Source organism: Triturus cristatus, chromosome 11 (genome assembly GCF_964204655.1).
Source record: "Triturus cristatus chromosome 11, aTriCri1.1, whole genome shotgun sequence".
NCBI lineage: Eukaryota > Metazoa > Chordata > Amphibia > Caudata > Salamandridae > Triturus > Triturus cristatus.
The window spans coordinates 210,926,544-210,954,005 of NC_140594.1; the positions used below are offsets into that span (position 1 = coordinate 210,926,544).

The window sequence follows — 27,462 nt, forward strand, 5'->3', positions numbered from 1 at the left end:
TTGGCCAGAAAGGAGCCACCGGAGGTCCTTTGGGCTTATTCCACCCAGAGGAAAAGGTTTCTCTAAGGCCTTGGCTAGGGGCGTATCAGTGTTGCACATCTGCCAGTTGGCTACTTGGGTTCCCGTCGCCACCTGCACCAGGCACTACTGCATTGATTTCTCAAGTCCCCAGGCAGTGCTGTTTTGTCTGCTCATGATTTCTTGATATACAGTCCACTTGTCAGAAGCTGCACCTTTTTGTCGGTAGTACCTTAGTATCAATATATTCAGTGACTAATCGGCATTTGCATTGATTGTGGTATGTACTGTATCCCTGCTCGCAATTCTGTGGTGTAGCCTTTCAATATTTATCCTTAAAATGCTCCATGAGTATTTAAACTGTTGTTAGTCTGTTTTTTGTTTCTTGCTGAGTGTTCAGCAGATGCAGGATGCCCTTTGGGGGTTGCTGCTGCACACCGTTTACTTCAGTTGTCAGTCGCTCCATGCCTGACGATGCAGAATGTGTACAGTAGAAAAGTGACATCAGTTCACAAGGTGGTCCTTAGATGCTAATCATGTTGTCACATCCGGAGGCCGTGTGGATTCGACTTGGAGACTGAAGGTGCCACTTGTCTGTATGCTGGATGTATTACAGATTTTTTTTCAGAGCCAATCTGATGTGTGGAAAGATTCAAGAGGTGACACATTTGAAGGTAAGTAAATGTTTTGCCAGTGTCTCAAAACTTAAAGAAAGTGGTCAGTGACCCTTGCCTGAAAACTTTAAGGTTACAACCAAAAAAATCCACATTTAGAAGAAGTGCTGTACGAGCCAGGTAAATGGACAGGGCTCTCTGCATATCCAGAGAATTATATCTTTCCTGTTCATCCAAACTGGGAGATGGGGAAAAAAGGGCAATACTGGGTCTTGGAAAACAATGGAACTTAGGTGAGATCTTAGGCTACAGTGGTGGACTGGGTTGAAGAACTGCTTTGTCTGTACATTTTTTAAATAAGATTAAAGAATATTGCCATCTTCCTGAAAAATTGGGCACCAAAAATATTGTGGCAGACGGACATTTCAGGTTAATGTAAAGCAAATGCTGAGACGAGGGACTCTGAATACTTTGAAGAGTCAAAAGTAAGTCCCATGGGCTATTCAACAATGAATTGCTGGACGTCTGAAGAAAAAACCTCTAAGACGGGAGGAAGCCTATCTGAAATAGTTTGCATTTCTGGAGTTCTGAAAGACTTGGGTAGCACCTATTGGTTACACAAAGTTGAAACCACCAAACACAGTACAAAATATCCCCTAAAAAAATAAAAAATCACTGGGGATCTTAAGAGGGAGCTTCGAAACCTGTCAGTTTACACTAAACATCGAAGTTTCAGCAATGCCAAGTGTATACCTTAAGCATTGTGCAATGCATGGATTGTTAGATGCTGAAATAACTACTTCCAAACAACACTGACAAATACATTTTTGCCTTTTATGGTCGTGGCCACTAGATGAACACAAATGCGACAGAAGAGGGTATCGTACTTCTTGTTCCACAGGGGACAACACTTCTGCATGGTCTGCCTGAATCTTCTGTAGCATTCTAGTGATGAAAGGCATACAGCAGTCTAGAAGGCCAAGAGCGAGAGTGCATCTGTCGCCTATGCTCCAGGCTTCGGAAAGTAGGCAGCAATGTGTTTTCTGCTGTGGCAAAAAGGTCTAACCAAGGATAAATTTTGGACTTGGCCCCCTCTGCAGGGTCACCCCCAATCTTTTTACCTTCACCCCTTCTGTTTTACTGAATTAGTTTTTGTTGGCCTTAGAACTCTGTGCACTTAACCAGTGCTACTCATGTACCCATGGCCTGTAAATTAACTGTTACTAGTGGGCCTGCAGCACTTATTGTGTTACCCACTTATGTAGCCCCCCTAAAACATGTCAGAGACCTCTTATTGTAGCCTCTTTGCAGTTTTAAACTGTTAAATCGACTTGGCAAAATAAACCCCTTGCCAGGTCTAAAAAACCCTTTTTAATACATACAAGTTGCCCCTAAGGTAGGCCCTAGACAACCCATAGGGGGAGGGGTTTTGTGAATTAAAATGTTGGACGTGCACTTTTAAGTTTTAGATGTCACAAATTAGTTTTTTTACTACTGTGATTACTACCTCTCCCATAGGATAACATTGTATTACCTTATTACATTTAATAAGTGCTAACCTTTGAATGGGAGCAGGTAGGAAACTCATGTTTGATGTCTGAGGAATTGTTATTTGAAATCTTCTGTAATGTTTGAAATTGTTCTGTCGGCAGCATTTGACACTTTCCCGCACGTAAGACGCACGTAAGACTCATTGACAGATTGAGTAATCTGGGAATTGGCGGGACAGTATTGGCCTGGTTGGATTCTTTCCTGCAGGACAGAACCCAAGAAATATGGCTTCCCCCTTCTTAGCCCCAATGCCTGACTTGAAGGGTGGAGTTCCCCAGGGCTCCATTCTCAGTCCGACCATTTTCAACCTGTACTTGTCCCCCTTGGCATCCGTGGCAGAGGGAAATGGCACAAAGATTATATCCTACGCGGATGAAACGCAATTGATTTTCACCTGCAAAAAAGGAGCTGACTTTCACGGTGCAAACATCCGAGCATGTTTGACAAAGGTATTTCAGTGGCTCAAGATGAATCAGCTTAAGTGCAACTCAGATAAATCTGAGATTGTCTTCTTTGGCCTACCTGTAGTCAGTAGTTGGAATGCATGGTGGCCTGAAGAATTCTCGCCTCCTCACTCTGAGCAATCATCTGTGAGAAATCTTGGTGTTTTCCTGGATAATGCACTTTTCTTGAGGTCCAAGGTCTGGTCGGCACCTGCTTCGGCATTCTGCGGATGCTAAGAACATTTCTTCCACTTCTAACACTAGAGACTAGGAAAATGGTGATCCAGGCATTGGTGACCTCAAAACTGGACCACGCAAATGTCCTGTATTTGGGCCTTCCCATTTGCTTTGTACAGCACCTGCAAGTCGTACAAAATGCTGCAGCCAAGGCACTTCTCAGACCTAAACCCAGGTATCTTATGTCTCCCCTCCTTAAATCCCTCCACTGGCTACGATTGAAAGAAAGGATTAAATTCAAAGCCCTCGTTGTCTTCTTCAAGGCCCTTCAAGGGAAAGGAGCAGGATACCTTAACAAACGAGCTAACCGCTACATTCCTAAGATCCTATTCCTTGCACGCACATCCAAGGTACTCTTAACCCGTATGGTATGGGTGGTAGATAATTTGGGGTCCTGGGGGCCCAGGCTTGGAACAAACTCCCGGCCACTCTTCGGGCCATCCCAGATATTTCAGTTTTTAAAAAACTCCTGAAAACATGGCTTTTTAGAACTTAGCAGCATTTTTCTTCCTCCTCCACCCGCTCTCTGTCAGCGCTGGGACACTCTTTGTGAGTAACTGTAGCATTATAACAAATTTGGTTCATTCATTCAATGGTAAAGTACAATCTGCCGGCCTTAAAATCTGTCCTTTCCCAACTCTCCTCTCACCACTTTTGTCCCGGGGGCCAGCTGGAGAATGTAGCGGAAGGCACTCCCCAGTAACACCAGGACCAGTGCCTTTCGATGGAACTTTAACAATGCCCCCTGGGCGGATAACATAACTGGCCCGAGCAACCTTGGCCAATGCCCGGTGGAGCTATCCCGTGCAGCTATAGAGGTGTTTTGTCTCTGGTTCACCCCCTCGGCCGACAAATACCCAGCTGGACATCTGACATTGTTTCGTCGCCCCGTTATGGTTTCTTCCCTCCCCGCATCTCATGTTTTTGTTTTCTCCTATGTCTTCACTTGAAGTCTGTAACTTGATGTATCTATGTAACTTGTAACGCTCTGATCCTCATGTAAAGCGCTCTGATACCTCCGAGTCTAGCTGGCGCTATATAAAACTTCGCAAATAAAATAAAAATAAATAAAGTTAAAGTTTGTCTCAATTCTGAAAAATTCACTTTTGTCCAAACCATCAGGTGCCTGCAGTCTGTTCCTTGGTCACATGACTAGACGTAGTTGTCAGTTAACCTTTGTGTACTCCTCCCAGATACCCACACGATAGAGGGACTAGGTGTTGCCTGGATGGTCCATCTCAAGCAGGAAGGGGAGGGAGGCGGTGCTGCTCACAGCCCCACTTGCACTTCAAAAGACTGCCTCAGTTCTCACACAAATAACTTCACAATAGCCTATTGTGCTTGAAGACAGGCTAGGACCAGGACAGGGAGGCAGGAAATTTCAGACACCTTTGGGGAGGAAGTCTCCAGAAGTTTCTCCCACTTCACAGGAACCACCAGGTATACAAATAGGTCCCTCAGGTCTACTCTTCAGTTGAATTCTGGACCAGGGGAAGGACTGTCTGCTGCTGTGTACTTCAGATGACTGCCTTGCTGCATTAAGACAAATTTCCCTGCTGCATGAAGCCTACTGTGTGACCTCAGAAGCCTTTCCTGTTTCTTGAACATTCAGGACTTCCAGAGTGACTCCATAGGCTAGTTCGCTGACCTCCTGATCAGATCCTCTGGGACAGAAAACACACCAACAATCTTGAGCCTGCACCTGGTAGACCCAACCTGAGTGAGTCCTGACCCTCCAAGTTGTGCCTCTCCAGTCCCGGACCCTTGGAAGTGGTGCTAAATGTGCCAAGATAACCCAAATCTCAAACATAGGACTTATAATATTTTTGACCAAAAGGTGCTTTGAGAATGGAAAGGAGACCTGAACATACCTGTTTGTCAATCTGGTCAAGGTGTATCACTGGTCAGGCTGACATTGCGGCAGCTCCTGCTACATTCTTCTTCTTCGCAGCAAATCCTTTTAACCGGCCCCTCACAGAAGGGGTATCCAGCCTTGTGAGCCCTTGTGAGCTACAGTCTGCAGCTTCGTCCCACTGGAGATTTTTTAAATTCCAAAAAAGAGACTAAGTCCACATTAAAAGGCTTCACCCCGACTTTGACCAGTGCCTCCTCGACCGCAACGCCTCCTCCTTGGACACAGCCTCTTGCTTTGCCCCACTGAACTACTTAACTTCTCAGACATTTTTCTTTAAAATTTCTAGGTAAATTGAGACCGGACCCAAACCACCTTGTGAATCTGACCCGAGCTCCATAGATGTCAGCTATAACTTTTGACTTTGTCCTGCTCTTGTGGGTCTAGATGTCCATGGTTGGTGCTGTTATCTTATAGACACTATTTTCCACTTTCAACTTTAAAAATTCATCACTTTGGTTCTACTGAATAGATTTTTGTTGTTTTAGTGTGATATAATGTATTACAATGTCCCTGTTTTTCTATATTGGTGTGGATGTTTTCCTGTGTTGTTTTCACTTTACTGTTGTTTGTGTGCTGGATAAATACTTTACACATTGCCTCTAAGTTACGCCTGACTGCTTTTGTGCCAAGCTACCAGAGGGTAAAGCACAGGTTAATTTAGTGAATTTATGTGGTTGGACCTGACAAGGATTGGGGCTGTTGCTTGAGTGTGTTTCACCCCACTCATCCAACAACCCAGTTTGTCACAGTGAAAGATGCATTTTGTAATTTTCTGCAATAGAACTGGACAGAGGAAAAGGGTTATTAAGGATGGAAACAATTGAATCAACTGGTCTTCAGGCCTATTCCCCTGGAGCTACACTGCAGATGAAGGTCACTGGATTCTGTCCCAGACAGACGTCCTGGGCTAATGCAGCTAAATTCAGAACCTTTGACCTTCTCACCCCAATGATTGATCTAGGACGGCACACCTCCACCTGATTGTCGGTCTTACTTCTGATAGAACCTGAAAAGAAGGAAAAAAACTAAGGTAGAGGTTCCTGAACTGCTGTCAGTTCTTTCCAATTGGAGAATGCTCTCTATTTGATAGAATTCTAGCTGCAGACTCCTTACCTTTGAGTTTCCAAGGCGTCAGGCTGGATCTGGAAACTGTGCGCCTTAGGTTGGCTTCTGATGGATACATCTGCCAGTGGATTCCTCACCTTGTGAATATCCCCTGCGCCAGCATTCCACAGAATTTTTCCCCCAGCTCTCTACGCCGACGTGGACGTCATAATACCTCGGCTCCGCTCGCGACTCCGTATGACGTCACCGGAGCCATAAGAGAGCCACGTCGGCGTGATGACGTCAGTTCCCTTTTTTCCGCGCCGTCAACGCGTAACGGTTTTCCAGCACTCTCCTGCTACTTTGTTGTCTTGGAGTGGGTTACTGTTTCTGGATTTACCATGTCTTCCACGAGGAAGTCAGGTTTCAAACCTTGTAGGGAATGTGGGGGTCACATGTCCATCACTGACCCCCATGAAGATTGTTTGTGGTGCCTTTCATCAGACCATGATGTGGATGACTGCTCCTGCTGCAGAAAGATGAATCCCAAGGCCCTGAAAGAGAGGGAAGCGAAACTCTTCATGGCCAAGGCAAAAAAGGAAAAGAGAGGTAGGAAGAAGAAGTCGAAGCCGGAGTCGTCGACTTCACACTCTTCGAAGTCGAGGAGGCACAGAAAGAAGAGGAAGCATAGCTCTCGGCGCCGATCGTCGAAGAGTAAGGCTTCGAGGTCGCCGTCGCCTCAGCATCGAAGTAAGGAAATCATTTCTCCTTCGCCTTCCCCTTCTCCTTGTGTGTCTCCGGAGAAGACACCTTCGCCCAGGTTGACTCCGGCGCAGTTTCCGGCGCGGTCACCAGCGCCAGTGGAGTCTCCAACTTCCGACGCCGAGCCGGAGGAAGAACTTTCTCCAGTGCCAGCTGAACCTGCGGCTCCAGTTGAGGATACTTCGGCTCCGGCTACTCCTCAACCGGATTCAGGGTCGAACCCATACCCTCATTTCCCGACTCCGGGTGCGGATGCGACGCATTTCCTCAATGCTATGTATGGGGTTTTTCAAAGAACTGCCTTCCCATCCGGCGCATCTTCTGGTCCCGTGGGTCCAATGGCGTATACTTTGGGCGTGCCGCAACATTATGCTCAGGCACCTTTTATGCCCTTCTTGCCGATGGCTCTTTCATGGCAGTTCCCGGCGCCGTCTGGAGATCCATCCTCCCGGCCTCGACTGAATCGTTTACCATCTTCGGAGACTCCCTCTATGCCGGTGCCGACTCAATCTGGGTTACTGTCTAGGAATCTATTCAACAGGTGAGGAATCTTACCTTCTGTAATGACCTTTCTGGTCTTTACCTATTGGCAGATTTCTCACCAATCCCACCTACCTCCACATTGATGGATGGTTATGCGGGGGTAGTTGAATAAGGTACAAATTAATGTGTAGCACTGCACTTAATCCAGCTGATTTCGCTCCATCTGTTTGCCTTGAAGCATGAAAAAAACAGATGGAAACTGATGTTGATATGCCAGTGTGGGCGTTATATGAACTCTGTGAAATCACTGGACTTCACTTCCTTCACTGATGCAGTAAGTGCCCTCCTACCGGCTTTATGAGATTTGAAGTTTCCAGGTCGAGTCTGACAGCTGTGATTATTCAGCAGGTGAGGAATCTTCAGGTAGATAGAAAAACAACTTGTAATGCCGAGCCAAACAGTAGATGGAGGAGTGTGCAAAGGATATGATTCTATAGCAATACACACTACGTCCAGATGCTTACAGGGAAAGTAACATTTCCCTTATGGGGGTAAGCCATAACAACATCACTAACACTGCTGCTCTGGTCATCATGTATTCACACCTATCTGTAACGGCAGGGGGCATAGCGCCTTTTGAAGGCAACCGAGACCAGAAGCAGCAGTTGCCCTCTTCCTCATACATAGCTTCTCTTGTAAGGCCATCTTAAATGCGTTTTTTGGAGAGCAAGTGCCTCAGACAATCATCCTGTGTTGTTTAGGCTTCCTGGACTTTCTGCATGTACGGAAGACCCCATGTAGGTTCTTGAGTAGTTCCTGACTGATATCTTGCACTTTGCTCAGTTATGTTCTTATTGATTATCTGCTTTTCTCTCTGGTCGGGTGGTGTTTGTTATGTGGTGAGTGCTAAGTTTGATTTGCCATTTAATCACTTACAATAGTTTGCTGGCTTAATGTCTTCAGACAGTTGTTAGGCAACGAATACCTTTATCCATAATTTGGATCTTAGAGGTGCACTTGCAGCATTTCATTGATTCTTCAGACATGATGGTTTGTTTATGAACCGTGGGATTTCAATATGGAGGCTGTCTTCTCGCAACTTATGAGTTATACCTTTTGGGTTGAGAGAAGGTGAGAGTACCTCTCAATTTTATGGTTGTTCGCCTTGTGCTAGGGGAATTACCACTTTAGATGGCTGCCACCTTTTCTTCTTGATGTTATATCAAAAGGTTGGAGTAGGCCATGGTTCCACAGGTTGACACCTGAACGTAGGCAGTTGGGGTTGATTGGTAGATATGGGCACTTCTATCTGGCCTGTAGTAAGCACAGGTGTTCAGAAACATTAGTTCATCTTGATGACGAGTGGTATACTTGTCTGCGTCGAAACTCTGCTGTGTAACTGGTATTTGATTTTTGGGACAGACCTTTGGTTCACCTACACAGCTTTGTCTCTTTTTACACTCAAGTTGAAAGACATGTGCTCTTTTGTTGCGGCAAGGGACACAATGAGAGGTGACATGCAGTCCTACTGTTTCTATGTCTGTTGTCATTTTCCTCACTTCCATCGCCTAGGATTAACCCTTGTTCAGATGGTCCCCCTGGTTTTATTGTCTGATTTTCTTACTAGGTAGGGGTGGTGGTGACATACGATGCTTATGATACCTTTTTAAATGTGAGTGGTCATTCTAGTGCTGGCTATGCTGAAAGTGTGTATATTTTGATGTATTGCTCCTGTTAGATGTCAAGGTGGGGGTATTTTACACTGGGACATGGTTATTGGTTGAGCCATTCCCTAGGTTGTCCTTACCTTTGTTTGCTTGGGTGTGTTTTCAACTATCAAATTTAGTATTTTCTTCCTCTTTTGATCCCTGTGGGACCTCTTTGATCCTGGATCAACCCTGTTGAGTATCAAGGTACTTATTCTTTTCTGTTCTTTACTGGCAGTTGGTTTGGGCTTCAGCCTGTTTTTTCACCCGAGTGTGGCAGGGCTGCTGTACTGTCAGTTTTTTTCTTATTCCAGTTTTCAGTCTCCACCTATTGTGGGTATGAGATCCGGCGGCTAATATTCTGCCGGCATTACCCATTGTTGCGCATGGCATTGTTCATTTTCTTGAAGATTCAGTTTGCCTATGTTGTTGCTTAACATTTGAGCCCTTCACTTATTGTTTGCTTCTGCCAAGCCTTTTTCCTTCTGCATCATTTAAAAAAAGAAAAAAACTTTATGGTATATTTTAATGTAATGGATAGATACACTTCTCATTATATTTTTTTGAGTGTTATGGGCCACGGGGTCACTTGTTGTGGCGTTTGGTTGCTTTACGCGTTTCATTCTCGCTCCCAACCAGAGTGAGCATTTGATTGTTGCATTAGGTTAGTTTTGTTTCTTCCCATAGTACATTGTTTCCAGTTTGGACTTGCAGGGCTGTTTGCCTTCATGGGTCCATATTGCAACATTCTTTCCTATGTTTTTCTTCAAACCCTCCACCTGGGATTTATTATTTCAGTATTTATTTTGAGGTGAAGAATCTGCAGGCAAAAGTACCCGTCAGCACAATAAGATACTTTTCTTAAATAATGTTTCTAGTGGTTATTCAGTTTACCTGTAGATTCCACACTAACCCATTCGCCTCACTAGTCTGAAGAGTATTGTTGTTTCCAAAGTTCAGCATCTCTGTAGATATCCTGAACATCTAAAATGAAACTAGACGTCCTGGACTTAAGGTGGCCAATGCTTGTCCAAAACAAGTATGGTTTACCTCTTCTAATATTGATAAACATGTTTCAGAATTGGTTTGTGCCATTTCATGTCACTTTTATTTTGAGAGATCTGAATTTGTATAGGAGAGTTCGATTGGTAGACCTCCTCCTTAGATCATGTAGTGGAATTTGCAGAGAGAGGCAAGTATCCATGGTAACTAACATAAGTAAAGATGCATGTTGTTTTCCTTTGATGAAATACATGCAACGTTGCGGACATTGAGATTACAAGATTTTAAAAATGGTATGCTGCCTAAAATCTGACAATCTATTGATACAGATAGCTATCATTTTATGATCATGATCCTACTTCACTTATACAGTCAGGAGTAATGACAGGATCCCTAAATTAACTTCTGTGTTTGATCAACACTGTGGTTCTTGGACAATTAAATGAGAATATAGACGAGGGACACATTTGTAACTTTGGTTGTGCGAAATGTGATAATTTTTTTACATTTTTTTTTATATTAAATATCTGGTCATACACAAAAAGTGCAAATGAGACATACTTGAAATGGAAACTGTAACATCGAATTAGCTACTCATTGGTATTTGTAATTAATTCTTACTTTATCTTAAATTATCTGTAATCTGTGTGTGTTACTGCTTATGTGTAGGTTAGGAGGCATACCTGTCGGTGTGATAGCTGTGGAGACGCGGTCTGTGGAAATGGTAATACCTGCTGATCCAGCGAATCTTGATTCAGAAGCAAAGGTATGCTGCCAGAGTATGGTCATGAGAAAGCTCTTAATAAGCAGGGGGACATCTATTGAGCACTCTTTATATTTGAGAAAATAAGTTTTTTCACTTGCCTCGTGTATGCTCGACATATGTTAACATTGTTTTTACTTTCTCATTTCTGTAAATTATTGCTTTGATTTGTGTAAGTTATGTATTTGATTTTGTTTCTTTGAGCTGTGCCTGGATGAGCACAGTTGATTTTTCAGCGCTTTGAGAATGATAACAATCTATTTCCCTGCTCCAGCCAAAGATGATTCTGCTTGTAGCCGCATCTATTGTAGCTTAGTTCCAATTGAGCCATTGCTGACATTCCAAAAAAAGGGTGGTGTAGTGAAGATCGTTATCCATATATGTACAATGCTAAATTAGCACAACCGTGTTAGATGTTAGAAAGCCATCTTGCCGCTTTTGCACACGACACTGTAGTCACATGTTATTAAATTGAGAAATGCTTACTCGACTTTGCTTCACATGAGAACTGTCTGTTGTTCACATCCAAAACAGTGAGCTGCGACCTTGGTCTGTACACAGTGTAAAGAAACAGTCTGGGTCGCTAGACGGTGCATGTTGTTGGGCCCACTATTTTAGCCATAACACGCACGCAGCTGCAAATGCCTGAAAGTCGGGTGCTTTTAATATTGCAGTGTTACATGTTTTCTTTACATTTGGAAGAAGAGCTTTCCCAGGAGCAGAACCTATTTGATCCTGTGATGTTATCTCACTGAGCTGATCTTTACGGTATGGGGTTCCCCATTCAAGCCTAGAGACCTTTTACTTGTCTAATAATAATACTATTCGTTTGCTAGAGAAAGGAAGGTGGCTTAGATCCACTGTCATTTTAGTATGATTACTCCTTTTATTTTCTACGGTATTGTAACTATGCTGATGGTTTTAATTTTAATCGTTTGTCTGCTTATGTTAGCCGAACTGCTGCATCTTAGGACACGAGGTTTATAAAATAAACTCTTTAAACTTTTACCGTGTCTCTGTTTATTCTGTTGTGGACTGATATGAGAATAATTACGAACAGGTATTTCTGATTCCCACCATTCCTGAGAAATACACTAAGTCGCTTGTTCTGGGTTGTCTATACATTGGGACCGCCGAGCTAAACCTCGGATAACGAATGGGACACTGATGCTGGTCGGATAAGGGGTTTTGGATTCTGAGGTGAGTTTTTGGTACACCACAATTCACTGAGGGCCTGGGTTCCTGCGCATAGTTCTGTGCATAAGCAGAATCCCTGCAACAGTGGTGCAGAAGTAGGAGACTTTAGGAAGAGGTTGATGAGAGAAATGTAGTATGAAGGAATGGAGGCTGTGTAAAATAAAACAGAGCAATAATGCTGCAGTACATGAATGTACCACGGCAATGTGTAGGTTGTAGTAGTCCCAGTGTCACAATAGACAATGTGTCTGAAATTGTCATGGATACTTCTAACTGCAAATACCTGAATTTTCCTCAGCCATCAGACTGGATTAAGTTCTCCTGCATGCCGGTGAGTGACGTCGTACACAAAGTTGTTCCGCTCTGGAAGCAATGAATGGAGACGAATGTAAGCTCCACTCATGCATGATGTCATCAGTTCCTTTCTTTCCACTCCTCCAGGTACAGATCTGGAGCTGCTCCTTGGTCTTTTGATCAAGCCTTTTTCCAAATTGTCCTGTGTGCAAGGACCTGTCGCAAACAGATGTCTGTGACAGACCCTCACGAAGTCTGTTTGTGGTTGCTGGGGTCAGACCATGACTCCAATACTGACTGCGCCCCGATGAACCTGAAGGCCATTCGGGACTGAGAGGACAATCTTTACATTCCAAGCACAAGAAGACTACATGCTGCAATGGAAAAGAGGATTGCGTTCCCATTCCCAAAGTTATTCCAGCAGCAGTTCGTCATTATGGCGGAAGTCTTCAGGTAAGTCCAAGAAAAAGCACGAGATGTCGAATGGGGAATCGGACTCTTCCTGTCACTCTTAGACTCAAGTGAGGGTGCAAGGGCATGCCTTCCGGTCTTACAATCTACATCAGAGCAGATTCCCAGGTGTCTCTGCAATATCGCAGCAAGTAAAGGCTTTCAGCGAAGTCATGCTGTGTATATTTGGTACTTTAATACCTCCCTCTGGCATGCGTTTGGGCCAAAGAATCCACGTAGTTCTCCAGTTACACTGCCACTGGCAGTTCTGCACAGTATTTCCCCCCTGGACCCACATCAGGTTCAGCACCGTTTCCAGTGCCAACTTAAGTTACACTGGTTTGTTGCATTTATATAGTAATAGTAATAACTGTATCCGATAGGGACTAATAGCTGCAGATTCCTTACCTTCAATTTCCCAGACGTCAAGCTGGATCCGGAAACTTTTGCTGAGCAATACCTCTTGCGCGCGACATTGGGTGGCTCCATTCGGCTCTGTGTGACGTCGTCTGCTATGACGTTGCGGTGCCTATATAGGCGCCACCCAGGCGCGCCGACGTCCGTGTTTTCTTCCCACACCAGTTAAGCGCTGATCCGGAAAGAGCTACCCCTCTGGCGCTTTTTGGAAGGCTTTTTCTCGACTTTTGTCTAAATTTTTGAGATACGACTTGGTGTGCGAGGGATGTCTGGTAGAAAGACTGGTTTTAAACCTTGCGGGACTTGTTTCCGCATGATGTCGGTCACCGATCCCCACCACGTATGTCTGTGGTGTCTTGAACGCGACCACGATTCGAAGTCGTGTTCAGACTGTCGGGTGATGGCCCCAAAGACCTTGAGGGGGCGAGCAATAAAGTTGCTCGCGGCCCAGCAGTCAACACCGTCAAGCGAGACTCCGAGGATGTCATGGTCCCGTTCAAGGAAGGGGAGGTTGCGGGACAGCTCAAAGAGCCCTAAGTCCTCTTCCTCCCATTGGAGGTCATCTGGACACTCGAGGAAGAGGCACAAGAAGAAGAAGAAGTCCAAGCGGACTTTGTCTTCACCTCAGTTGGCATCCGTCATCAAGAAAGGTAAGGAGCACGATACTCTAGGCACGGTTCCGCGGAGCCAGAGCCAGGGTCGACTCTGCGCCTCCCCCCCCCTTTCCGGGAGCGGCCATGAGTATTTGAGCGGAACGACCCCGCTAGTGAGCCCTCGGGCCCCACGCGGTTGGATGGGGCCCCGTTGGGTTTGACGCAGTCGGCTCTGGCTGCAGCGCCGGTGGGGTCTCAGGTGTCTGATTCCGGATCCGGGTCGACGCCGGTCATGCCAATGCGACCTCCCCCGGCGTTGAATCCGAATTCGATGCCTGTGACGTTGCCAATGGCTTTCCTCGGCGCAAGCCCCATCTTCATCCCGGACGACACGGAGCCAGAATGGCGTTGAGCGACACCGACATAACCCAGGGGTTTTATGTTGTTGCCCGAGCACTTTGTGGACGTGCTGGGCTCAGGAGAGGAATGGAAAGAGTCTGGAGACCTACTAGAGAACCAGGATGTCTTTGAGGAGACAATGGACTGGTATGGGGAACTTGGGGAAGCCAGTGGTCTGGATACTTCCCCAGACACTGGTATGCTCTCTCTCCCTACAGTGGCTACGGAGGAGGGGGCGTCCTATGCCATGGTGGTTAAGAGGGCAGCCTAGGTCCTTGGGCTGGAGCTGCCCTCAGTACAGCTCAGGACTAATCTCCTGACCGAAGTGCTTCAACCCGGGGCTTCCACCTCTGAACCCCTATTGCCCTTTAATGAGGCACTTATGGATGTCCTTCTAGTAACATGGTCCAAGCCTAGCACAGGGGCTCCTGTGAAAAGGACGATTGCACGCCGCCATCGCCCAGCTGCGGGAGACCCAAAGTTCATCAGCCAACACCCCACCCTAGAAAGTTTGGTGGTGCAGGTCTCTACTTCCCAGGGCGCATTTCCTTCAGCACCTCAGGATAGGGAATCCAAGAGACTGGACTTATTTGGGAAGAAGATGTTTTCTTTCTCCAGTCTGGCATTGCGGTCGGTGAATACTGCATGCCTATTGGGCCTTTTCTCCCACTCTCTTTGGGAGACTGTTGCGCAGGTGCTGCCACAAGTCCTGGAGGAGGCCCGGGCTGTGCTCTCCCAAGCTGTCAAGGACAGGAGGGATGCAGCAAAATTCGTCATACGGTATGGATGAGATACGACCGATTGGCTGGGCAGGTCGATTTCAACAACGGTGGCCTTGAGGTGCCACGCCTGGCTTCGGACAACTGGCTTCTCGGGGGTGTCCAAGCCAATTTGATGGACATGCCCTTTGATGGAACCCGCCTTTTTGGGGAAATGGCAGACTCGCCCTGGTCAGGTTCAAGGACTCTTGAACTACAGCCAGACCTTTGGCCTCTCCTCCACTCCTCGGGCCAGTTTTCCTTTCGCTCCTCTCGTGGCAATGGAAGGGGTTTCCAGCTGCGTTGGCCCTATCCTAGCCACCGTCCAGCTCGGACCACCCAAGCCATACGTGGACGCAGAACATTCTGTCCTAGGAATGGAGGCCAGAAGTCGTCTACCACACTGCCCCCGGCAGCCACAGCCTCCAAGCACTTCTAGACTGATTCTGCAGGACCACACTACTCCAGTGGGTGGGAGAATCCGTTATTATCTCCCCCGCTGGAGATCTATAACATAAGACAAGTGGGTCATGCAGATCGTCTAGGAGGGCTATTATCTTCCTTTCCTTTCTTTTCCTCCTCCTATTCTGCCGAGTCAGGAACGGCTGGCGAAGGATCATTTAAAGCTGCTCTAAGAGGAAGTTACAGCTCTTTTGGCCAAAGGAGCTATAGAAAGGGTTCCAGCTTCAGAAGTAGGCAGTGGCTGTTATTCCTGCTACTTTCTGATTCTAAAGAAGAACAAGGGGCTTCGGCTCATTTTGGATCTTCAGACCTTCAATCTCTTCCTCAAAAAGGAAACATTCAAAATGCTCACTTTGGCTCAATCCAGTCCAAGAGGACTGGATTGTAGCATTGGACCTGCAGGACACGTATTTTCATATTCCCATCCTGCCGGGCCACAGGCGTTACCTGCGGTTCAAGGTGGGCCGAGAGTACTTTGTTTACCGTGCTCCATTTGGGCCTTACCATTGCCCCTCGGGTGTTCACCAAGGTGATGGCGGTGCTTACAGCTCAACTGCGCAGGTTAGGGGTGTCAGTCTTCCCCTACCTCGACGACAGGCTCTTGAAGGGAGCCTCGCCCCAGACAGTCGTCTCCCACCTTCAGACTATGGCGAACCTCCTGCATTCGCTGGGATTCTCTATAAACGTGCTCCCTTTCATCAGAGCTGTTCTGGACACAGTGCAGTTTCGGGCTTATCCTCCCGAGCAGCGAGTCCAGGATATTCAGGCTATGATTCCGATATTTCAGCCTCTATCCTGGATTTTGGTGAGAGTGTCTGAGGCTGTTGGACCTCATGGCCTCCTGCATCCTGTTGGTAAGACATGCGAGATGGCGTATGAGGGCCCCTCAGTGGGACTTGAAGTTCCAATGGGCACAGCATCAGCGAAATCTCACCGACGTGGTTCAAATCTCGGAAGGAACTGCAAAGGATCTACAGTGGTGGTCAACGAACCGAGATTGGATCAATGGCAGACCTCTCTCCCTTCCCCAACCAGATTTCACAATCGTGAGGGATGCGTCACTTCTGGGATGGGGTGGCCACTTGGGAGAGATGGAGATCAGGTGTCACTGGTCTCCGGCGGAGACTGAGCTCCACATAAACTTGTTGGAGCTCCGAGCGATTTGCTTGCCATTGAAAGCATTTCTTCCGTCTGTCAAGGGGAAGTTGGTGCAGGTGTTCCCGGACAACACCACCGCCGTTTGGTACTGCAATAAGCAAGGCGGGGTGGGGTCGTGGACCCTTTGTCAAGAGGTCCTGCTTCTCTGGACATGGCTGGAACAGCAGGGCATAACCCTGGTGGTTCAACACCTGGCAGGTTCTCTGAACGCCAGGGCAGACGATCTCAGCCGTCGATGCCTGCCGGACCACGAATGGCATCTCCAGTCGGAGGTGGCGCAAAGTCTCTTTCAACAGTAGGGAGAACCTTGGTTAAATTTCTTCCCCTCCGATGGGAACGTGCAAAGTCAGCGGTACTGCGCACTGGAGTTTCCAAGGCGGCTATAGCTCGGCTATGCGTTTCGTCGCGAGTGGAGCTCAGGCCCGTTGTACGCCTTTAAACCCATACCACTCCTGCCCAGTGTTCTGAAGAAGATCAGGAGCGACCGGGCCCAAGTAATTCTTGTGGCATCGGACTGGGCAAGGAGTGTCTGGTGTCCAGAGCTTCTGAGCATGAGTGTCGATCCTCCGATCAGGCTGCCCCTTCGGGAGGATCTTCTGTTGCAGCAGCAGGGTGAGGGTTCTCCACCCGAACATGTCAACTCTGCGCCTCCATGCGTGGAGATTGAGCGGCGACAGATGATGGCTTTTAACCTTCCTCCCGAAGTCTGTAATGTTATTCTGGCAGCCAGGCGGCCCTCCACTGAGTCGGTATACGCCTGCCGTTGGCAGAAATTTGTATTATACTGTACAGAAAGGTCCATTGACCCTCTTTCTGCTTCTCTTTCCACTGTTCTTTTATTCATTCTAACACTTGCTCAGCAGGGCTCTGCTTTGGGGATTCTCAAGGGTTACCTGTCTGCTCTGTGTGTTTTTTTGCGGCTGTCAGACCAGCCTTCTCTCTTTAAATCACCTGTTGTAAATAGATTTCTTAAAGGGCTGGCTCACTTGTTTCCACCCACGCCCTTTATTATGCCACAATGGGAACTTAACTTGGTCCACACTTACCTGATATGCGCTCCTTTCGAGCCTTTGCACATTTGTCCCCTCCGGCTTTTCACCATCAAAACAGCCTTCTTAGTGGCGATTACATCGGCACGGAGGGTGAGTGAATTGCAAGCATTATCCAGCTCGCCTCCTTATCTTATGTCCTTTCCGGACAAAGTGATGATTCACACCAGGGCATCATTTTTCCAAAGGTTGTGGCCCCATTTTATCTGGACCAATCCATTACTTTGCCCACCTTCTTTGCTCCCCCACATCCCTCGAAGGAAGAGGAGCATCTCCACGTCTGGACCCAAAAAGAGCGTTGTCATTCTACCATGACCGCACAAAGGAGTTCCAGGTGGATGACCAACTCTTTGTGGGGTATGTGGGAGCAAACAAGAGAAAGGCAGTGCAGAAAAGAACCATCTCTCGCTGGGTTGTTCTCTGCATTAAAATATGTTACGCCTTGGTGAAGAAGCAGCCCCTGAGGAATTAAGAGTCCACTCCGCCAGTGGAAAGGCTGTGACTACGGCCTTTGCTCGGGGTGTCCCAGACCAAGACATCTGTCAGGCAGCAACGTGGGCATCATAGCACACGTTCCCAAAGCATTATTGCCTTGATGGTCAAGTACACAGGGATGGGCACTTTACCCGTTCTGTCTTGCAAGACGTCTTAGTCTAGGTCACTAGTCTTCAACTGATCGCAGAGATGGTATGGCTTCTATCTAGATGCAAATTCCTTACAGCCCCACCCATGCCTTCCCGCTTTGCGAACTGATGTAGCGGGTCTAGGGTTACTCCCCTTTTAGGTCCCTAGTTTTGCACATGATTACTTCAGTCACATCATGGCTCTGCGCTTCTGGCATGGAAAATAAGAAAAGTACTGACGTCCGCGTGCCTGGCTGGCGCCCATATAGGCAACCTGACGTCACGCTACCGACGACGTCACGCGGAGCTGAATGGAGCCACCCCACATTGCATGCAAGGGGTAATGCTCAGCAAAAGTTTCCGAATCCAGCCTGATGCCTGGGAAATTCAAAGGTAAACAATCTGTAGCTAGATAGTCTCTACCAGTACTATAGTGAAAGACCTACCATTTATATCATCATCTGTTGGCCTGACATAGATACTTTCCATCTGTCTATTATTTTACAAGTTGCACTTCCATGTGTAGCACTGTGTAGGTGTCTTCCAATCCAGTTCAATTGTCGGGCTAGCACATTGGTAGCAACAGACTCCGAATTTTACAAAATGATCCTATACTGAGTGAGTCCAGCCGTTCCCATTGATGTAGGAAATTCTGCTGTGTCTTGGTCCAAGGCTGAATCAGTTCACCTAGATGGTTGGTGGGAGCAAATGAGCACTGGGGGTCCTGCAGCACCGAGGCCAGAGCCCACAGCGATGCCGGAGCCGCCGCAGTACAGGGCTAGAACCCCCAGTCGGGCCCGCGACGACCGAAGGAGCACCGGCGGGGCCAGACGGCCCAAAGAGGCGAGCCATGGCTGACAGAAAGGGCGGGTAGGCCATCGGCGACTACGTAGGCTCTGCCAGAGCCACGGGGAAGGCACCACCCGCACCCTCTGCCGTGTCGCTTGATGGGAAGTTGGAGAGCGATGGCGCTACTTCGACTTCTTGGAATGCTTCGTCTTACCTGACCCCGAGTGCGAAGACTTCGATTCCGATGAATGGTGGTGGTGGCTCCACGACCGGTCCCTCGACCTCCCTTGGGACCGGGACCTTGAGCAGCGCGGAGCCGACTGCTGGAATTCTAGCAACTTTCAGGACCGCTCCCGCAAAGTCTTCGGCGCCATGGCCCGGCAGTATGAGTACGACTTGAGGTCGTGGTCGTACTCCAGGCAGTAAAGACACATCCGGTGCGGGTCCGTCACCGACATCATGCAATGACAGTCCCAACAGGACTTCAAGCCAGGCATCCCTACTGCACCAGAAGTCGATCAACAAAAAAAAAAAAAAAGAGACAAAAAGGCCCGAAAAAACTCAGTCAAAAAGTGACTGGGGATACTGCTCTCTCCGGATTTGTGCTTGCTGTCGCGGAAAAAGAAAGAACTGACGTCAGCGCGCGAGGGCAGCGTCTAAGTAGCTGCCGCGATGTCTTCTCGACGACCACGACGGCAACGACGGACGCGGAGCCGCACGATGCCACCTTCCGACGCGCAGGGGTATGCTGACAAAAACTTTCCGGATCCAGTATGATGCCTGGGGTTAATTCTATGGTAAGAAGTCTATCACTAACTAATGTTTCTTACAGATATATCGTTACCGAAGGTAAGTAACCTGTTCATCAGTCCAACAATCATGAGGTCGTAACAATTTTTCTATTGGATACTTTAATTGCAGATTGCACACTTTACCTCCCACCTCCCCATTCTTTGAACTGGACTCTTTTTCATCTAAAAACGTCCCAATTTTAGAGATCTGCACACTGGTCATGCTAAACTGCTAATGGGTTCTGCATCTGAGGGCACAGACAGCCCTGAAATCAACAAGTCAGCGTGCATCAGTGGTGCTTATATTCAACGCTACCTGCAGACACGCAGAAGAACTGCTTTGGAGTTTCTGGACCCAGTCTGATGCTTGGAAAATATTCACATGGTGAGGAATTTGCGATCAGATAGAGTATCAACCAGAAAGATAGTTACCAAAGGTAAATAACTTGTTCATTTGTGCTAGTGCCTGTAAAGTTTCGCTTCTGATGACATATGTCATTCTATCATGTTAAAGGATGTGCGGTGTAAGAGAACAAAAGAATAAATGTTTAGGAAGATGTAATAAAAATTTAAAAAAAGGAAGTGCCTCTGGAAAGCAACCACCAGGAGCTTGTTGGATAATGATACCAACTTGCTCCTTTCATTTGCACTTTTCTATTCGCAACAGGAGAATCTACCCAGCCTATATGTGTCTGTGAAAGGTAGATGTGTGAATGGTTGAAGCTGGATTTCTGCATCATTGTCCTGCTGTTATGTATAATAGGTTTCATGCAATACAAGACTTTATCCCTAACTCTCTAAATCAGACAGTAAAAATGGGTCCACAGGGCCTGAAATCATCTTTATTAATGTCTAAGCCCTGGGCTCATAATTAAAAACGAAGTCACATTCTCAGATCATAAAGTAATGAGCGACAACATCTTTTATTGTCGTAGACATTTGTAGTAAATTCATCAGGGCAAAAAAGACCCAGTTGTCTCTCAACAGTGCACCACACCTAAAAGAAGGAAATGAAAAGAGAACACAAAGATATTATCAGACTCAAGCACATACTTTGTCTAAACCGTTTGTAAGTGAAAAGTCCTCACATTATTATTCACCACCTCACCACATAGTGAAGTCATACCAGTAGAAAATGAGTTCACTTACTGGACCAAAGAGCAGGGATGTGCCGCCTAAGATCATAGAAGTGAATTGAACAATTAGTTGGTTAGCACTCCTCATGACAATGGTATGTGAAAATTCTCAGAGCAGGTACATACTTGTTCTGAGTTCAGTCACTGAAACTACAAATAATCTGTATTGTAGAAAAGGTCAAATCTAGATGAACTGCCGCCTAAAAATGGACTACGCAAATCGGTCCAATAGGGCTGCGTGGTGAGGCACAAGTGCTTCATATTGTACTGCAACTCCTCCCTACAAATTACTCGTTATTACACTCAGTAGGCTAGCATCAGTCCTAGAACAACTCAAATACACATGAGTATTTGTAAACAGAGAGTTATACTCCCACACAGGGGTCCATGGGAATCCAAACCTCTTTTCCTGAAACACTGACATAATCAAGGAGCCCAGCAAGTTAAATATAAAAAAATAGCTGGCCACAGTTGGTAATGGGAAACTCCAGTTACGGTAAACTCCCTGGGAGCCGGGGGAAACATCCTATTTGATGCTATGCTTTGCTCCCTGGTGAACACTTTAAATCTGTGGGCAGGCTGATACCCCATCGCTTCCTGAGCAAAGGCCACTCCCTACCATCATGGTATTCAAAACACAGTAAAGTGGGGTCTTATTGACTTAACCTGCTAAGTCGGTGGTTTGTTTCTACAGATACCACACACTGGACACACACAGGGAGAAGACCAGGTCTCCCCTCCCCAACCATGTGGTTGCTGATAAGCTAGAATGGAAAAGACCCGCAGCACCATCTTGGAAACATGTAAATGCCAAGCTGGGCAACCATACACTTGTGAAATAAGCTAGAGGTGTCTGAAAGAAACACGTTAGTTAGATTCCTCACCTTAGAATATCCCCAGGCGTCAGGCTGGATCCGGAAAGATTTTTCGTCAGCAATACCCTTGCGCGTCGCTAGGCGTCGTCTGCGGCTCCGCGTCCGTCGTCGGCGTCGTGATTGCCGGGATGATGTCGTCGGAGTACTTAGATGCTGCCCTCGCGCACTGACGTCCGTTCTTCTTTTTTCCACGCCAGTAAGCGCCGATCCGGGAAGAGCATGCCCTTTTAGTCACTTTTTGACTAAACTTTTTTGAACTCTTTTGGTTCTATTCGTGTCGACATCGACTCTGGTGCCGGTAGGGATGCCTGGCTTTAAGGCTTGTGACTCCTGTCACCGACTGATGTCGGTCACGGACCACCACCGCCGGTGCCTCTATTGCCTTGGAACCGACCACGACGCCGAGTCGTGCCTCGACTGCCGGGCCTTGACTTCGAAAGCTAGGCGGGAGCGGTCCCGCAAGCTACTCGAGTACAGGGAGTCGGCTCCGCGCCGCTCAAGGTCCCGGTCGAGGACCGAAATCCGGTAAGTCGAAGCACAGCAAGAAGTCGAAGAAGCAACATCGCTCTTCTGACTCCCCTCGCCAGTCGTGCGACTCGGCTGAGGGTTCGGGTGGCACCAACCGCGCGGCTCCGATGGAGCCGCAGGGGTCTCGTCCATCCCCATACCCTCCAGTCCCTGGGACTGATGCGACTCCGGCGGAGGTCAGTGCTTTCCTCATGGCCATGAGGAACCTGGCTCCGCCGTCGACGCCTGCCGGCGCGTCTTCGGGCCCCGCAGGCTCGACTGGGAGGCCTAGCGAGCCAGCGGCTCCGACGCCGTCGTCGACTCCGGTCCCGACGCCACAGGTCCCCGGGGGATCCAGACCTGGGTCCCAGTCGGCGCCGGTCGACCTCACGACCCCTCCGCCGGCGCCGACTCCTCCGGTGCCATCCCCGGCACCGTCCCCGGACGACGCCGTTCCCCAGTTTAGTCCCGGTCCGGGCCCAGCGTCGGAGCGGCGCTGTCCGGCGCCGCACCCGACACCGATGGGTGGCAATTTCATCTTCCGCCCGGCTCCGATCATTCCACCTGTATACCAGGAATCGGATGATGGTGACGACTGGGAGTGGTCTGACGACCCTCTGGCCCGGCAGGGACAGTTATCTCAGGACTGGGCAGACGAGCTGGGGGATGCCAGTGGTCTTGACACTGGCTTCATCTCTCCTCCGACCGTGGCTTCAGAGGAGGGTGCTGCATTTTCTGTGGTGCTGCGCAAGGCGGCCGAAGCCCTTGGGCTAGAACTGCCTGCTGTGGCCGTGAGGACGAACCTCCTCACCGAAGTGCTTCAACCGTTAGCAAGCTCCTTGGAGCCTCTGCTGCAGTTCAATGAGGGACTCATTAACGTTCTGAAGGGCACCTGGTCCAAGCCCTCCACAGTTCCTCCTGTGGACCGGAACGTGGCCCGGCGCCACCGCCCTGCACCGGGCGACCCCAGTTTTCTGTCCCAACACCCCACGCCCGTGAGCCTGGTTATCCAGGCCTCTACCTCCCAGACCTCCTTCCCGTCCGCTCCCCCAGATCGGGAATCCAAAAGGCTAGAACAGTTTGGGAAGAAGCTGTTCTCCTCTCTTAGTTTGGGGTTGCAGTCTGTCAACACTGCGTGTCTTTTGGACCGTTACTCTCACTCCCTGTAGGATACAGTGGAGGACGTGCTGCCCCAGTGTCCGGAGGAGGCCTGGACACGACTCGCCCAGGCTCTTGCTGAGGGGCGGGATGCGGCACGGCATGCCATCCGATGTGGACTGGACACAACGGACTCGCTGGGCAGGGCAATGCCGACCATGGTGGCACTTCGTCGCCACGCCTGGCTGCGGTCCACGAGTTTTTCCGGGGATGTCCAGAGCACCCTCATGGACATGCCCTTCGTTGGCAGTCGTGGTTACTAAGCGGATAGTGCGCTGGAGCGCTTTAAGTACTCCAGGGCTACGGCCAAGTCCTTGGGCCTTTCGGCCCCGCGCCTGCAAACTTCCGCTTTCCGTTCCTTTTGTGGCCAAGGAAGGGGTGCCCCCTCACATCTGACTAGCCACAGGCCGCAGAACCAACCTCCACGCGGACATGGATTCTGCCTAGGCGGTACAGGGGGACAACGTGTCGGTCCGTCCACATCTACCCCCGCAGCATCCGCCTCAAAGCCCTCCTAGTTTGAGCTTTCAGGCCCATTCCACGCCAGTGGGAGGCAGAGTTCGCCATCACCTGCTCCACTGGCGCACCATCACATTGGACAGGTGGGTGCTGCAAATCGTCCGAAGGGGCTACTCCCTCCCCTTCGAGGCGACCCCTCCAGCCATGCCACCGCAGTGCCACTGAATTTCGGGGGATTACTTGCAACTTCTGCAGGAGGAAGTTACGGCCCTCTTGGCCAGGGGGGCCATCGAGCGCGTTCTTGGTCCAGAAGTAGGTTGTGGTTGTTATTCCCACTACTTTCTGGTTCCCGAGAAGGGCAAAGGGGGCCTACGCCCTATCTTGGACCTCATGAGCGTCAACACCTTCCTCCGGAAGGAGAAGTTCAAGATGCTCACCTTAGCTCAGGTTCTGGCTGCCCTCGACCCTGGAGACTGGATGGTAGCGTTGGACTTGCAGGATGCTTATTTCTACATCCCCGTCCTGCCGGCCCACTGGCGTTACCTGCGGTTCACGGTGGGCCAAGAGCATTTTCAGTTTACCGTGCTCCCCTTCGGCCTCACCAGTGCCCCTCGGGTGTTCATGAAAGTGATGGCGGTGGTCACAGCTCATCTGCGCAGATCGGGGGTTCCAGTCTTCCCCTATCTAGACGACTGGTTGTTGAAGGTGGGCTCACCCCAGGCAGTCGTCTCCCACCTCCAGACTACGGCCGACCTCTTGCATTTGATGGGGTTCTCCATCAATGTGCCGAAGTCGCACCTGAGTCCCTCCCAGAAGCTCGTCTTCATCGGAGCGGTTCTGGACTCGGCGCAGTTCCGGGCCTATCCTCCGGAACAGCGGGTCCGGGATATTCAGCCTCTGATTCCCATCTTTCGGCCTCTATCCCGGGTTTCGGTCAGGTTGGTGTTGCGGCTTCTGGGTCTGATGGCCTCCTGCATCCTGTTGGTGCATCACCCAGATGGCGAATGCGGGCTCTGCAGAGGGACCTGAAGTTTCAGTGGGCCAAGTATCGGGGAAACCTGTCCGACCACATCCTGATCTCGGAGGGCACTGCGAGATAGTTACAGTGGTGGCTTACGGACTGCGATTGGGTCAGTGGTAGATTTCTCTCCCTATCCCAACCGTTGCACGTGGTATTTTCGGATGCGTCCCTCCTGGGATGGGGGGCCACATGGGAGAGGCGGAGATCAGAGGCCTCTAGTCTCTGGCGGAGTCCCAGCTCCTAATCAACCTTCTGGAGCTGAGGGAGATCCGACGTGCACTGAAGGTATTCCTTCCCTTTGTCCGGGGAAGTGTAGTGCAGGTGTTCACGGACAACACCACCGCCATGTGGTATTGCAACAAACAGGGCAGGGTGGGGTCGTGGACCCTTTGTCAGGAGGCTCTGCGCCTCTGGACATGGCTGGAACATCAGGGCATCACCCTGGTGGTTCAACATCTGGCGGGCTCTCTGAACGCCAGGGCAGACAAACTCATCCGCCGGTACATGATGGATCACGAATGGCGTCTAAACTCGGACGTGGCGCCAGGCCTCTTTCGGCAGTGGGGAGAGCCTTGGTTAGATCTATTCGCCACCGAAGAGATCGCGCAATGTCAGCAGTTCAGCGCGTTGGAGTTTCCAAGGCGGCACTCGCTCGGGGACGCCTTTCCGCCTATACCACTTCTGCCCAGAATGCTGAAGAAGATGAGGCGCGACCGGGCCCAAGTCATATTGGTTGCTCCGGATTGGGCACGAAGATATTGGTATCCCGAGCTACTCAGTCTGTCGATCGATCCCCTGATACGACTGCCTCTTCAGGAGGACCTTCTGTCGCAGCAGCAGGGGGCGGTCCTTCACCCGAACCTGTCCAGCCTCCACCTCCATGCGTGGAGATTGAGCGGCGGCAGTTGATGCCATTTGACTTGCCTTCTGAAGTCTGTAATGTTATTCTGGCAGCCAGGCGTCTCTCCACAAAATCGGTATACGCCTTCAGGTGGAACAAATTTCTGGCATGGTGCACAGCAAAGGCTGTGGATCCTCTTTCCGCCCCTCTTTCTGAGGTTCTCCTCTTTCTTCTTTCATTGGCACAGTAGGGCTCTGCTCTGGGCACCCTCAAGGGTTATCTTTCAGCTATTTCTGCTTTCTTACGGCTTCCTGATCAGCCTTCTCTTTTCAAATCCCCTGTTGTAAATAGATTCTTAAAAGGCATTACTCGCATGTTTCCTCCTGTCCCTTTCGTAATGCCTCAGTGGGATTTGAACCTTGTTTTGACCTTTCTGATGTGCGCTCCCTTTGAGCCACTTCATAATTGTCCCCTTCGCCTGTTGACGCTTAAGACTGCTTTCCTGGTTGCCATCACCTCTGCTAGACGGGTGAGTGAGCTCCAGGCTCTTTCTTCTAAGCCTCCTTTCTTTCTGTCCATCCGGACAAAGTTGTTCTCCGGACTCGTCCTTCCTTTCTCCCTAAAGTGGTAACTGCCTTTCACATTGGACATTCTGTTACTCTGCCCACCTTCTTTCCGCCTCCGCATCCTTCGAAAGAGGAAGAGAGGCTCCACCATCTGGACCCAAAGAGGGCGCTGTCTTTCTATCTGGACCGCACCAAAGAGTTCCGGGTGGATGACCAACTCTTTGTTGGCTACGTGGGCGGTAAGAAGGGGCGGGCGGTGCACAAACAAACCATCTCTCGGAGGGTCGTTTTGTGTATCAAGGCCTGTTACTCCTTAGCTAAAAAGGAACCTCCTGTAGGGTTGTGGGCCCATTCCACTCGGGTCACAGCGGCGACCACTGCCCTGGGCCGGGGAGTCCCCTTGCATGACATCTGTCCGGCAGCAACGTGGGCCGCGCTGCACACGTTTGCCAAACACTATTGCCTGGACAGCCAAGTCCGGAGAGACTGCTTCTTTGGCCGTTCTGTTTTCCAGGACTTTCGGGTGTGAACTTGGTTCGCAGGCCCACCACCGGGGTTGGTATTGCTGGGGTATCTATTCTAAGGTGAAGAATCTAACTAACGTGTTACTTACCTTCGGGAACGATATATGCGAACCAAAATCTAGGGTTGAGGTCATCCCTTTCAGGGCCCTAGAATTTTTGGCACCAGTGTCGGTCTCTTGCATGGCTCTGCGTTCCTGGCGCAGAAAGCTATGTACAAGAACTGACGTCAGCGCGCGAGGGCGGCGTCATCCCGGGGATCACGACGCCGACGATGGACGCGGAGCCGCAGACGACGCCTAGCGACGCGCAATGGTATTGCTGACGAAAAATCTTTCCGGATCCAGCCTGACGCCTGGGGATATTCTAAGGTGAGGAATCTAACTAACTAATGTTTCTTACAGATATATCGTTACCGAAGGTAAGTAACTTGTTCATTAGGACCGAAGGCTCCATCTTGAAAGTATGTAAAACACCAAGATAGCTAACAAGTATAAATTATCCTCACGGTTTTAACAATCATATGTCCTTCCTAAGCTGCAGATCAAGCTAAAGGGCGGAACAAAGAATCACTTAGTACCACAATCTGAACAATGGGAATACAGACTCAAATGGTAATGTGTAGGAGGCTGGCTTATTTTTTGGTGCACACTTATTTAAGTGAAGCACCTTGCACTAATCCAGGTAACCCTTATGGTGGTTTTAGTAGTCTTTGATAACCGTAGAAAGCTCTCAAAGTGGCAGCTTTGGAGAGCAGCCTTCAGGCTTATCTTGAAGGAGTGTTGAGCAACTTGTTTTACCAGTTTGATCATGTAGTATAGGGCAAATGAAAAAGAACCACAAATTGTTTTTATAAAAGA

The 27,462-nt window shown here is 48.9% G+C and overlaps 1 protein-coding gene across 9 annotated transcripts in view; it reads left to right on the top strand.

The window, feature by feature from the left end:
* The window catches only part of ACACB (acetyl-CoA carboxylase beta), a 2,187,049-nt gene that overhangs the window by 1,782,496 nt on the left and 377,091 nt on the right, over positions 1-27,462 (top strand). For all 9 annotated transcript variants that reach the window (XM_085633342.1, XM_085633341.1, XM_085633344.1 and 6 more), the window contains one exon: positions 10,445-10,541. In XM_085633342.1, the coding sequence (XP_085489468.1) occupies positions 10,445-10,541 (97 nt within the window). The remainder of the gene's footprint in view (positions 1-10,444; positions 10,542-27,462) is intronic.